The following is a 14976-nucleotide window of genomic DNA, read 5'->3' on the forward strand; positions in this document are numbered from 1 at the left end:
ACTTCATATAAATATTTCATATTTATTAGCTTTTTGTGTGCACTTTTTGCAAATTATATATTTAGGACATCTTGTCTATTTTTCTGTTGGCATTTGTTTTTTAAAAAATTTTCTGAATGATTCTTTATGCCTTAAAATATTAAACCTTATTTCATTGAAACTTATTCCAAAATATGTTTGCCTTTTAATTTTATAATTACTTTTCTTGACATATTAAAGTTTTAAATTTTCAAGTAGCCAAACTCATGATACCATATATTTCTTATTTTTTCCATTGACTTTCAAACTTAGACTGTCTATCCCACTAGATACGATGTTTACCTTATAATCGCTATTACATGTGTTTCCTGTCTTAGATTTGTAATATCTACCTATAATCTTTGTAGAGTTTTCTTTTAGTTATCTAGATTTTAAAGTATATATGTAATCTACTTGGAATTTATTTTCATCAGTAGTATTGGGTGAAGATTTAAAATTTATTTTCAACTAACTATATTTTTCACCAATTTTATATCCCATTTACATATACATATATATATATATGTATATATATATATAAATTTGGTGAATTAACACTTTAAAGAGCAGGCGTAGGTACTATGCTTTCCATAATATTGATTGCTGGGTTGTGTTCTTTTCAAGCTCTAAGATTTAATACCCATTAGAATATTAGTAAATGCAGTGAATGCTTATCCAGTGCTTGCTTCATCTAAAATATATAAGTGTATAGTATGGTCCTGATTAGGGACTTTCCCCTTTGTTCTATTGACTACAAGCCTATTTCTGTGACACTACCATGCTGGTTTACTTATTGAGGAGATATATATATGGTTGAATTAGGTTCCACTCATTTCTCCCCTCCACCTTACAATTTTTCTTTACTGTTCTCATCTGTTTATACTTCCAGATGATCTTTAGAATCATTTCTAAGCCCTTCCCTTATTATTTCATTGGAATTATTTTAAACTCATAAATTAATCTTGGAAAAAGAGTTATCTTTATAATACACAATTTCCTCAACTAGAAACATTTCTCATTCTTTTAATTCATTTCTTTGTATCATTCTAGTTTTGAAACATTTTGTTAATTATACATTCTTAATTGTATTTAATATAATGGTTGCTAATTTTTTTTTTTTTTATTGGGAAAAGGGTACAGGACTTTATTGGGGAACAGTGTGTACTTCCAAGACTCTTTTCCAAGTCAAGTTGTTCCTTTCAGTCTTAGTTGTGGAGGGCACAGCTCAGCTCCAGGTCCAGTTGCCGCTGCTAGTTGCAAGGGGCACAGCCCACCATCCCTTATGGGAGTTGAACTGGCAACCTTGTGGTTGAGAGGATGCTCTCCAACCAACTGAGCCATCCGGGAGCTCAGCGTCAGCTCAGCTCAAGGTGCCATGTTCAATCTTATTACAGGGGGCGCTGCCCACCATCCCCTGGAGGGACTTGAGGAATTGAACTGGCAACCTTTTGGTTGATAGCCCACTGGCCCATGTGGGAATCAAACCGGCAGCCTTTGGAGTCAGGAGCATGGAGTTCTAACCGTCTGAGCCACCAGGCCAGTTCTGGTTGCTAAATTTTTAACGATATATGTATGAATAATCATAATAGAGACTATAATCTTAAGTATAGAGCTTTTCATGCATGTGGAGATTTAGACTGATTTTAAATAATATTTGAAGGTCACTGCAGTAATAATAATAAGCAACCAAGTAATAGTAGCAAAAAGTAATCCACTTCTAATTTTGAGAAAGATTACTTCTATTACAAAAATATATGTTGACATGTAATGTAATAAAGTAAATAAGAATCTAAAATTCTGTTAGCTCTTTAAGTTTTGCAGTTGCTTGTAATATCCCTATTTAACAAACTATATTTAATTTACACATTTGGGGATGCTTTCCCATACCTAAAAGCTCTATATTTTGTTGGTCTTTAGGTTATGATGCAAGTTCTTAAGCCTTTTCGATTTTTGTGCAGTAAAGTGGATCGTTGCTTAGGGGTGAGATTGGGCTAGTTTAAATGGATCCATAAAGTTCCTTTTAATTAAGTATGAGTCTTTTAATCAGCTGTTAGATTTAATGCAGCAGTTTGATAATTAAAAATCATCTTTTTTCTAAGGAGTTGTTTGTTTATTTATTTATTTTTATTGGGGAATATTGGGGAACAGTGTGTTTCCAGCGCCCATCAGCTCCAAGTCACTGTCCTTCAGTCTAGTTGTGGAGGATGCAGCTCAGCTTCAAGTCCAGTCGCCGTTTTCAGTCTTTAGTTGCAGGGGGCACAGCCCACCATCCCATGCGGGAATTGAACCGGCAACCTTGTTGTTGAGAGTTCATGTGCTCTAACCAACTGAACCATCTGGCCTCCCTTCCAGAAACTCAGTGGCAGCTCCTAGTCTTCAATCTAGTTGTGGAGGGTGCAGCTCCCTGGCCCACGTGGGAATCGAACCAGTAACCCTGTTCTTCAGAGCTCCCGCTCTAACCAATTGAGCCATCCAGCTGTCCCATATCTGTTCTTTTTTATAATGTGAACATTTACTCTTGAGTCCTAAGTTTGTGAATGCAAGTATCACCCCATTTGTAGTAAAATTAATTCCTTTAAATTCCATTTAATGCTTCATTTGATTTCTGTTATGTAAGAGATCAGAAAGACTCATAATCAAGTTAATGTATTCCAGTTGTTAACTTTAGAAAGACTTAAGGCAATTTCCATATAATTTTTTCATATAAGCAAAAGTGAAAGAAATATATGAGTCTAAAAGATTATATGTTTAGGTTAAAAATATGGCCCTTGGCTTTTTGTTTTGAGATTTCTCAGTTGCTTATGAAAGTTTGATTTCTGTTCCATAGACATATATGTGAAATATAAAATGAATTAGAAAGAAAGGATATATAATATCTGTTTAAAGTGATTATGCATTTTTCTTTCAGGCTGGGAAATGAAGAACAGCCTGAGGTTCCAATTCTTTATCATGATGTCACATCCCTTCTGCTCATCCAGATCTTAATGATGCCACAACCCCTACGCAAAGGTAAGGCACATCTTAGATTATGTAGCATAGATAATGAATTTTCTAAAATCCATTGGGACAAATACAGTATTCAGTCTGATGGAATTGTTTAGAAGTAAATAACATTTTTTTCTACTATTAGTATATATAGCAATCATATCTATATCTATATATCTATACTTATATCTACAGCTACACCTAGGTGTGTGTGTGTGTGTGTGTGACAATGAAATAATTTCTTTTACCTTATGGGTCTATTCTTTTTAGCTTTTTAGTCCATAGTGACATGAAGACATGGGAAAATCACTCTGAAAACCTTTGTTTTTAAAAATTAAAGTGAAAATACAAAAATGTGAAAAATAGAGCAAACAGTCAGCCCTAATGCCTCCACAATATCTACATGCATACATATTTTGATCATAGAGTTATTCAAATATGATGTCCCATCATGTTAGATTAGTGTTAATGTCATGGTACTCTGATATTAACAGCATTAATACTATGTTAGCAACATTTTAATTGTTGTTCCATAGTCTATAGTTTTCATTTGAAAACATTTAAAATATTTTTTCAAATAATTAACTCTTCTTTGGTGGAAAACAATATTTCTACTTTGTTTTGTTTTTGTGTGCTATTGTAAGTTACACTGGAAAGAATATCTGTGGTTGTATAAAGGCCATGTTACTGGGGAAGATATTCTTTGTATGTACTTCAACTTGATCTTTTGATTAAACTTTTTACCTAAGGATATGAAATGATTATTTTAAATATAGGTAAATTCATATTTTATTCAAATTATGATACTCTGTAAAGAATTAAGTAATGTCATTAATAAATAAGCATAATATTTTATTTATACTAGCACTGCAAATTTTGGATTGATGTTTTTAATTATAAAATTTACACAACATAAAATTCACCATTTTAACAATTTGAAAATGTACAGTACATTTACCATGTTGTACAACCATCACCATTATCTAGATCTAGGCGTTTTTATCAGCCCAAAAGAAGCGTTGTACCCATTAAACAGTCACTTCCCATTTCCTTCTTCCCCTAATCCTTGGTAACCACTAATCTACTTTCTGTCTCTATGGATTTGCCTATATTGAATACTTCGTATTAATAAAATTATACAACATGTGGCCTTTCGTATCTGGCTCCTTTTGCTTAGCATAACATTTTCAAAGTTCATCCCTATTATAGTATATGTCATGATTCATTCCTCTTTATGGCTGAGTAATATTCCATTATATGAGTATAGCACATTTTGTTTATCTGTTCTTCAGTTAATGGACATTTGGATTGTTTCCACCTTTTGGCTACTGGAGTAGTGCTGCTGTGAACATTTTGTGTATAGGTTCTTGTGTGAACACCTGTTTTCAATTCTTTTGGGTACACATCTAAAAGTGGAATTGCGGCGTCGTGGTAATTCAGTGTTTAACTTCTTGAGGAACTGCCAAACTTCAGATGTTGTTGAATGTACTTTTGGGGGGTTTGGCTATGTGTATGAATTTCATCATTTATTTTGAAGACTTTAAAATATGAACCTGTTAAATGGCCTATTGAAGTTCATCTCTTTGCAAAATTAGTTATAAATTCTTCAGGTTTTTTTGTGTTAGTTTGGTTAGTTTTCCTTAGTTCAGGAAAATGGTTGCTTTGGAGTTATGCTGGTTTACCCTGACTGTGCTTTTCTAATTATATTAGTAGTATTACATTTTGAAATATAAAAAACATACTTTGTTTTATAATGTCTTAAAAATAGTTAAGTATTTTATTAAACTATACATTTTACTTATAAGCATAATTGTTACATAAACCTGAAAAGCTAAAAGTAAAGGAAACTTGATATATACAAGTAGTTTTATTTCTATAATCAATATTTATCTTAAAAGAAAAATATTTCAGTTAATATTAAAGGACCTATTGTTTATGTGTCTGAGAGCTATAGCTGGTACATCTTCCTTCTCATCAGATAACTGTTGGTGCTAGGTTTCAACAGAGGGTGAAGCTAATGCTGAAAGGGCATGTAATACATTGAATTAACTGAACCTAGTACATTTAATTCAGTAGAAACATACCATAAAATTGTTTACTAAAATATGAGTGAAGAAAATTGATCTACTTAATTTAATAATGATTGAAAGAATAGAGTTGATTCAAGAAAATATCTTATGTAATAATTTATGATACTGTTAGTAACTATACCTTAAAATAATATTTAAAAAGTGTTTGGTAGACAGGTTTAATCAGCAAATGTTTATTTGGTACTTAGTTGTAAAAGTCATTAAAGATGAATAAAACATGAAGTTTGCCCTTGGGGAACCAGAGGGCTAAGTATTTAGCAGTGATTAATTTTAGTTAGAATTACTTTTAAAAATCTGTGACATATTATTTCTTAAAACTTCACGATAATTCAAGATTGGGTTATATGTATTGTTTTTATAAAACAGCTTTAAGCACATTGTATAATATGTTGCTCGCTGTCATTATATTAATGAATTCCTCTTGCAATTTAGGGCCAGAAAAAATATTGCCTCTTATTAAGATTTTTTAGTCTGTTACACATTGAGAACTGGGTAGATAACTTGGAGCTTTGTATTTAACGAGATGGACAGCTTTATTTAATTGCTAGGAAGTTCAAAATTCAATTATGTTAATTTAATTTCCCATGGATAGCTTTCTTTGGAAGGTTGGGAAGTTACAGATAGGAAGATAGAGTTAATAAAAATTTCCTTTTCTAACCCCCTATTAATGTAAGGGTTAACAATTGGTGATCTTTATTGTATCTGTGTTTTTATTGTAAGCTGTTTTTAGTGTAAGGCTATGTATTTGTGTACCTACTAGTTATTGCTTGTTATTAGAAGAGGAAAGAAAAGTGAAAGAAATATTGGGGGTGCCAAAAAATGTATACACATTTTAAGAGATGTTATCTATGCTTAAGCAGTAGTTCAGCATAATCGGAAGTGTCTGGACACTTTGAATACCCCTTGTAACTGCAGAAGTCAAACGTGACTTGTATTCATCTTTTGGTATTGGTATATATTGAGTATTACAGTTTAATACAGTTTTTTTTTCTTAAAATGTGTATGCTTTTTTTTTGGCACCCTCTGTATTACTATTTGTATGCGCTAGAATGTTAAATGCTTCCTATGGTTTTATCTGAAGGTGATGCAGAAACCTACTGTGTTTCCCTGAAAATAAGACCCGATCTTATATAAGATCTGATATTATATTATGCTATGTTATGTCATGTCATGTCATATCGTATATGACCGGGTCTTATATTAATTTTTGCTCCAAAAGACTCATTAGAGCTGATGGTCCGGCTAGGTCTTATTTTCGGGGAAACACATTACCTTAAGCTTTTTAACGTTTAGCACTTTTTTACACCAATTTTCTCATCAGAAGATTGAGTTGATATATTAAAGATGTGTGTTTATTTTTTGATCTCTTTTCAGGTCCTGTGTCTCATGTATCATAATATCTATCACATCACTGTCTCCAAGAATAAGCTTGAAAGTAACTTCTGATGCATCACTATTTTCACGTGTTCACGTTTAGTTCTTTTGTAACTTAGGATCAGGTTTGGCTGTATACGACAGAGAAGCAACCCCAAATAAAACAGTAACTTAAGTAAGACAGAAGTTTATTTTTCTTTCGTGTAGAAAGAAGTCTGAAGGTAGGAGGTAGGTTGGTGAGTTCCTACTTTACAGCGTCACATTCCTTGTCGTGTTCCAAGCCAGTTGCTAGAGTTCAGTCATCACAGTCTTGTTTAAGGCAACAGGATCTTGAGTTGAGGAAGAAACTTCACCCTCTCTTTTAAGAAGCCCTCTTGGAAGTTCCACACAAAACATTTCCTTGGCTAACATTCTTCTTTTTTTGAAATTCCAGGATTTAAAACATAAAATCATCATAATTTTTAGGAAGGTTTAATTACTCTGGTTTGGGTCATGCTGATGTTTTCTCCCACCCCTCTGTCGTTGAGGAGCTTCTTGATTCTGTTGAATCATGCTTTACAGGATAGAGATCCCAGAGTTCTCTGGAACATCTGCTACTGGGGATTATAGACTATCTTATGTTTCCAGGATCCCATAAACAGTGCCTGTCTATGAAAGAGAGATAGAAGGGTGCTTATTATTTCCCATTCTATGTATGTATGTATGTACGTATGTATTCATGTATTTATTTAATTTATTGAGTTGTCATTCGTAAAATTATACAGGTTTCAGGTGTACATTTCTATAATACCTCATCTGTAAATCCCATTGTGTGCTCACCACCCAGACTCAGTTCTCCTTCCATCACCATATATTTGATCCCCCTTACCCTCTTCTGTCACCGCCACCTCTTTCCTTACACTGTGATAGCCATTAAACTGTTGTCTGTGTCTGTGAGTTTTTGTTTCTTTGTTCCTTTCAGTTTTATAGCCCACATATATATGAAATCATAGTTTTCAACTTTTTCTGTCTGACTTATTTCATTTAGCGTGATAATCTCAGGATCCATCCATGTTGTCGCAAATAGCAGTATTTCATCTTTTCTTATGGTCGAGTACTATTCCATTGTGTATATGTACTTGTTTTATTTATCCAGTTATCTATCGAAGGACACTGGTTGTTTCCGTGTCTTTGCCACCGAGAGTAATGTTGCAATGAAAATAGGGTACATATATCTTTACGGATAAATGGTTTTAGATTTTTTTGGGTAGATACCCAGGAGAGCGATTGCTGGGTCGTATGGTAATTCTATTCGTAATTTCTTGAGGAACCTCCACACTGCCTTCCATAGCGGCTGCACCAGTCTGCATTCCCACCAACATTATATGAAGGTTCCTCTTTCTTCACAGCCTCTCCAACACTTGTTACTATATGTCTTGTTGATGATGGCCATTCTAACAGGTGTGAGGTGGTATCTCTCTGTGGTTTTGATTTGCATTTCCCTAATAGCTAGTGAAGTTGAGCATTTTTTCATGTATCTGTTGTCCATTTGTATGTCATCTTGGGAAAAGTGTCTGTTCAGGTCCTCTGCCCGTTTTTAATTGAGTTATTTGTTTTTTTGTTTTTTTCACTTTAAGAAAGGAAGCATCTCAGTTTTGCTTTCTTACAAGCCAAGGCTTTAAAAATAAGCTGTTTATTTTAGAGTATCTCAAGCATTTATAATAGTAAAGAGCAGAATTTAATGAACCTCATGTACCCACCAATTATCAACTCATGGCCAATCTTGTTTTATTTATACCCTCATCTATTCCATCTCCCCCCACCTCCACCCCGTGTTATTTTGAAGCAAATCCCAGACATCGCATCATTTTGTCCATGTAGTCATTAGGATGTATGTCTAAAAAATAAAGATTCTTTCAATAACCATAACCATAATACTACTAACCCGTGTAAAAATGGACTATTTTGCCTTAATATTATTAAATATCCAGTCAGTTTTCAGTTTGTGTAGTTGCTTCTTGCACATGATTTGTTACAGTTGGTTTGTTTGATTTAGGATCCAAAAAAGGTGCACACATTGGATTTTGTTATTTCTCTTTTAAATCTATGGGTTTCCTCCCTCCACTCTCCCCATTCACATTTTATTTGTTGATTAATTTGGGCCTTTTGTCTGTTTTTCACTGATTGTATCCCCACTGTGTCATTTAATAACATGTTCTTCTGTTCCTGTGTGTTTCCTACAAATAGGTCTAGACAACTGGATTCAGTTTCTTAATTGTTTTTCCTTTTTGAAAAAATACTTCATGGATAGTGTTACATACTTTCTGTGACTACAGAGGCTATCGTGACTACAGAGGCTATTGATGATTGCCTAGATTTATTCTTTAATTATTTCACTTGTTAGGCGGAATTCTTATAAAGCATTTTTTTCTCATTAATTGTTTACCCAGTGGCAGAGTTGCTATAGGAAAGGCAGTTTAAATGCTTGATATTTTTATTAACCAGTTTTCAGAAGAGTGAGTGTTTTATAAGCATCCTCCAAAAATGCTTATTTTCGTATTATGAATTCATGGATTTTTAACAAATTTGATGTCTTTTAGTTGCAGTATAGAATAACTCTTTAAACACTTGTGTTTGGTTTTTATTGTCTTGTATGTGTCCTGTTGATAAGACCCCAGTAGTCTTTGATAACTTCTTCAGACCAAGGCTTTTTAATTTGTGGTTTAAGAGTTCATTAGTTGCCCTCAAGGAATCCATGAATCTCTTAAAATGATATTTAGTATTTATATGTACTTTTTTCTGGAAGTTCTATATCTCTTACTAGATTTTGTAAAGAATCTTGGCCCCTAACAGTGAGTTACTGATAAATTCTCCTGAGGACTCCTGGCCATAGACAAATAAATACTTCTATAATAAGGAATATCGGCAAGGAAATGCTTTTGAGTAGTTGTAGAGTCAGAAGCAGATTATAGTGGGATAAGAATGAGAGGTAGATGAGAGAACAGAGATAATGAGCAGAGAGAATTATCAAGAATTAATGTGGGGAGAGAACAGAAGCTACATGTGGATATATATCAAGGGGTTATTTTTTTGTTTTCTGTTTAAGATAGAGTTTTAAACATGTTTGAATATTTACCATTTCTCCATTATTCACTTAATAACTCCTGGTGGTCCTTTACTTTGAATGTTACTCATTCCTGGAAGCCGTTCTCTTGGATGTTCTTTTTCTCTTTCCCATAATTACTTGTCTATAGTTCTATTTTGACACTTGTCTCATTGTCATAATAGTAGATTTTCTTCAATACCTCTCTCTTTAGACTATCAGTTCCTCCAAGACTAGCAGTATCTCATGTGTTTCTTCAGTGCCTACTGATACATAATATGGTCAGTAAATGTTTGTGGAATGGATGTGTCAAATGTCCAATTTGCTGGTAAATTACTTTCTATTTTGAAATTCAGGAAAGCTATTGTTTTGGTTTGAACCTTTATATCTTATATTATCATTTCTATATAATGTTCGTTGAAAATGTTTGCAGTTTATTAGACCCAAACCTCAATTGTTCTGAAGTGTACCCAAGGGAACAGCCTTAACTACCTTATTAGTTGTTATCTTTTCTCAGTTCTGTGTTGATTAAGTCAAAGAAAGTGTTACTAAACTGGGTTCTTCACTCATCAAAGAGAAAGTAGACTTGAGCTTATCACACGAAAAAGGACATCACAAATTGGATGTGATGTGGATATGTACAAAGTGCTTTATGGAAACAGTGGAATAGTTTATTTTTTTTTTACAAAAGTTTTCTTGGTAATTTTAGAAAAAGAATAAAATATCTGATACTATCTTCACATGATGTCTTGTTTGCTTGCATGATTTTCCTCTTTAGAGTTTTATTATTTTACATATGCTCTACCATGTCCTAAAAGAAACTTGAAGCATTCTAAAACAGTTTATGGGAAAGGAACTCATGTAAGCATCTGAGTCTTGGATTACTCTTGTGAAACCTGGCACACATGCCATTACATAGAGTGGTTACTCATTAAATATTTAACTGTCTGATTTTTGAAAATTTCCCATTGTGTTTTCATGCTTTACCAACTGAAGAAAATATGATTCACTCGGATTTTGTTGGTATCATTCCAGAATCAAACTGTTGTTTCAGTTAATGTTAGTATCTTTGAACTATTCCTGTTTTAGGATTTTATCTTGTGAAGAAAAATCATAAATATAGACAAGGATTTGCATATGATATCTATTTAAAAAGTTAATTTCATGAGTTATGTTCCAAATTCTTAAAAATGATGAATTACTATAAAAATCATGACTTCATTTTCTGAAATAGTGTACTGGAGATGTGGCATTTCCTTAGTAGTTTAATCTCATAGCAATTTAGAATAGGAATTAAAGAATATAGTTTTCATTTGTGATTCTAAGGAAAAATTCACTTTTTAAAGAGCTCAGGCTAATATTTCTACCTCACCAAACACTTGTATCTTTTTAGATCAATAGGAGCAAGCTTTTATTTTGAGCAGAATTGAAAGTACCATGTCTCCCTGCCCCCCTTTTTCCTATCATACTACAGCACTATAGAACTTAAAATCTGTGTTGTTCAAAGTCTTTTTGCTTCTAAAGCATTTCAAATAAGTATTGATATCTTTGCTCACCCTCAGGTGTTTTGATAGTGGATATTTTTTTTAAGCACACTGAGAGTAGATGTTCAATCCTTTTACTCCTTTTTAAATTTTGATAGTTGTGTTTGAAGGGCTTTGCTCTCTATTGCAACCTTGGACGATGACAACCTGTTGACTTAATATACCTTTCTCTGAGTGCTTTCTTGTTTTTCTTTTCTGAGTCCCTAAAAGGCATCGATTTTACACATGGTAAGCATTCAATAAATAAATATTTGTTAAATGAATGAGAGAAAGCGAGAACTTAAGCTTAAGCTGTGATTTAAACTGCCAGTTTAAATATTTTAAAAATGGTGATAAGGCAAATTGACTGAAAATAGAAATTAGTTTGTCCTTTGCTACAAAAAGCTAAAATTCTTTACAGTAGCTGTCATTCTTCAAATGCATTATTTCTTTTTAATTAAAAATAATTTATGTAGTTTACCAGAAGAAGCTATATGTGAGTGATGTTTCTAGGCCGCATAAATGACTTCCTGGTTAAGATCATTTTGTTTGTGCTTAGTAGACAAATTGTATAATTTTCATCATTGTGTTAAAACATTTTATTAAGTCATGAAGTACTTTTCTTGACTTTGGTGGTACCGTTCTTTCTTGGTTTTCCTCGTCTATTTTTCTACTAATTTTCAAGGCTCTTTTTTATTCACCATTGCCTGTCACCACTCTTTGATTTGTTCCTTAGTTCCTGTCCCCTTCTCAATTTTATCTTCTTCTCCATAGCTTCATCTGTACCTATTAATGAGTTTCAAATCTCTAGCTCCACTCCTTCATGAGCTCCAGGCCCAAATTCCTACCCATGCTTCAGACTCAACATATATAATATTCATTTTTTTCCATCCAAACTTGCTCTCTTCCTGTTTTCCATCTTAACGTTTTCCATTTTAGTCAGTGTTACTACTATGTACTCTTTGTACAGTGAGAAATTACCATCATCATCTACCTCCCAAGCTCCACCAAATCTTACAATTTCTGTCATCTAAATATTTCTCTGATTTGACCTGTTCTCTCCTTCATCATTACTTTTCCATAGTTCAGGCCATCTAATTTCTCAATATGGTACTTCTGTTATCTGCTGATCGGTGTTCTTGCCTCTAGTCTTGTCTTGTTTCAGTCCCTTCCTCCTAATAAGCATCAGTGAATATTTTAGAATGCAAATCTAATATTATTGTCCTGCTTAAAATGCTTTCGTGGCTTTTCGTTGCCTACTCTAGGTGCTATAAATCAAATGCCTACAGATATCAAACAGGTAATATAAATAGTAATATTAATAACAACAGATATTTACTAATTGCTGTTGTCAATCAGTATTTTAAGCATTTAAGTGTTTAAACCTTATTTCACTTAATCTCTTTAAGGTAGGAGATATCCCCATTTAACAGATGAAGAATGTAAAAAGCACAGAGTGGTTAACTAACTTGCCTAAGATCAGAATGGTCAGAATTCAAATCTAGACAATTTGACTTCATAGCCTAAATTCATAACAATAATATTATATACTGACTCCTTGTGAAATAATCTTTGGTTCGATATAATTGGGAGTGGGAGACTGTGACAAACTAGAGAATGTATACTTCGCCAAGAGTCCAGTTACTACTCAGCTCCAGGTAATTCTTGGCATGTAAAAATGTGGGCCCAGTATTGCCATACCTTCCTGTTTTCCAAAAGTAAGTGGGATTCTGGACTTTTACAAGAAATATCCTGTTTTTAAATGTCAGTAACAAAAAGTAAAACAGGGTAAAGGCAAACCAAACATCTTTGCAGGCTGCATTCAGACAGGTAGATGACAGTTTGCAACCGTTGGTCTTCACATAGAGTACTTTTCTATTTATGCTCTTTTTTTTTTAAAGATTTTATTGAGGAAGGGGAACAGGACTTTATTGGGGAACAGCGTGTACTTCCAGAACTTTTTTCCAAGTCAAGTTGTTGTCCTTTAAATCTTAGTTGTGGAGGGTGCAGTTCAGCTTCAAGTTTTTTTGTCTTTTCAGTCTTAGTTGTGGAGGGCATAGCTCAGCTCCAGGTCCAGTTGCCGTTGCTAGTTGCAGGGGGCACAGCCCACCATCCCTTGCAGAAGTTGAACCGGCAACCTTGTGGTTGAGAGGATGTGCTCCAACCAACTGAGCCATCCGGGAGCTCAGCGGCAGCTCAGCTCAAGTTGCCGTGTTCAATCTTAGTTGTAGGGGGCGCTGCCCACCATCCCTTGCGGGATTCGAAGAGTTGAATCGTCAGTCTTGTGGTTGAGAGCCCACTGGCCCATGTGGGAATCAAACCAGCAGCCTTCGGAGTTAGGAGCACAGAGCTCCAACCGCCTGAGCCACCGAGAGTACTTTTCTAGCTTCATCTCTAAAAAATCACTATTTGTAGACTACTTAAACACTAGACAATTTACAGTTCTTATGAGTTTTAGGCTCTTTTTGTGATCCTTGTACGGCTTCGCTTCCTCTGTCTGGAATCCCCCTTCCCTTACCTCATCTCATCTCTGCCTTCCTTACTATGGCTTATTTCTCCTCATCATTCAAGACTGACTCTCCTGGTGGGGTGGTAGCTTTTCGCCCCCTATGCCCTGCCCTTCATCTATATTAGTTCCTCCTCATGTTTGTTCCCATTACACCCTGTACATGCTTGTAGACATTTCCTGCCCTCCCTCCCCCACTCCTCATTGTGTGTTTCCTAGCATGCATTGAGTACTAATGTGTTAGGCTGTTTAGAAATCCATTTATAAGCACTGATGGACTCACATAACCAAACTGTGGGAGTCATAGGAATGACCAGAAGCAGGACTTCAGATGCTGGCAGGTTCCTTGCCATCTTGGATCTCTCCTTCTCTCTGTGGTTCTGCTTCATTCCCTCTTGCTGTAGAAAGTCTCTGCTATAGACCAGGAGCATGACCTCTGGTACTTCCAGACTCATCTTTTTACTTTTCCTTTACCTCCAGTTAGACAAATCCCGGATAGGTGCTCTGGTTGGCTCAGCTTAGTTCACACCCCAACCCATCAACATGGGTAAGAGACAGGGTACACACACACACACACACACACACACACACACACACACACACACACACAGCAGAGAAGATAATCCTTAGGAAATGACTTTAAGGTGTCATCTGATTCATTTAAGCGTTAGCCAGGCTATAAGGAAGGAAAGAGTGTTTCAGTTTATAGTGAGACCCAGTGAAAGGATGCCAAATACTTCTTTTAAAAACATCAGTCTGTCTGTGTATATGTATATGTATATGTATGTGTATATATGTAGTTTGCAGGGTTCTAAGAGGTGATGTGGATAAACCACTGCAAGGAAAAGAGGGACTTTAGAAGGCCTGACTGCTGTCCTCTGAAAGGCCTGTTGACAAGGTTGAACATTGATTGGCATCTGGAAACTTTGATTTGGGGAGGATTTCCATCATCCCCAGAACTGTTAAGAGTGGCTCACTATGTCTAAACTGTACAAACATTGTGGTTTATACTAAACACATCTGTTTTCCTCCTGGGAGTCTAGAACGTTAGTATGTAACAGCAGAGGCTGCCTGTGTGACCTACTCCCAATAAAAACATTGGGCACTGAGTCTCATTGTGAACTTTCCTGGTATATATTTCACATATGCTGTCATAATTCATTGCTGGGAATTAAGCATATCCTGTGTGACACTACTGGAAGAGCACTCTGAATGTTTCCTCTGGACTTCACCCAATATGTCTTTTCCCTTTGCTGATTTTCCTTTGTATCCTTTTGCTGTAATAAGTCATAGGACTATTGCTAAGTCTTGTGAGTCCTCCAAGTAAATCATCAAACCTGGAGGTGCTCTTGGGGACCCCAACACAGCCATTTAGTCTGAGATTATAGATTTAGGAAA

At 34.7% G+C, this 14976-nt stretch overlaps 1 protein-coding gene across 5 annotated transcripts in view; it reads left to right on the plus strand.

Annotated features, from left to right (window-relative positions):
- UBR3 (ubiquitin protein ligase E3 component n-recognin 3) overlaps window positions 1–14976 on the plus strand; it is a 172231-nt gene that overhangs the window by 134033 nt on the left and 23222 nt on the right. For all 5 annotated transcript variants that reach the window (XM_081052767.1, XM_081052769.1, XM_081052770.1 and 2 more), the window contains one exon: window positions 2927–3027. In XM_081052767.1, the coding sequence (XP_080908893.1) occupies window positions 2927–3027 (101 nt within the window). The remainder of the gene's footprint in view (window positions 1–2926; window positions 3028–14976) is intronic.

The sequence above is a fragment of the Rhinolophus hipposideros genome (genome assembly GCF_964194185.1).
Source record: "Rhinolophus hipposideros genome assembly, chromosome: 6".
Taxonomy (NCBI): domain Eukaryota; kingdom Metazoa; phylum Chordata; class Mammalia; order Chiroptera; family Rhinolophidae; genus Rhinolophus; species Rhinolophus hipposideros.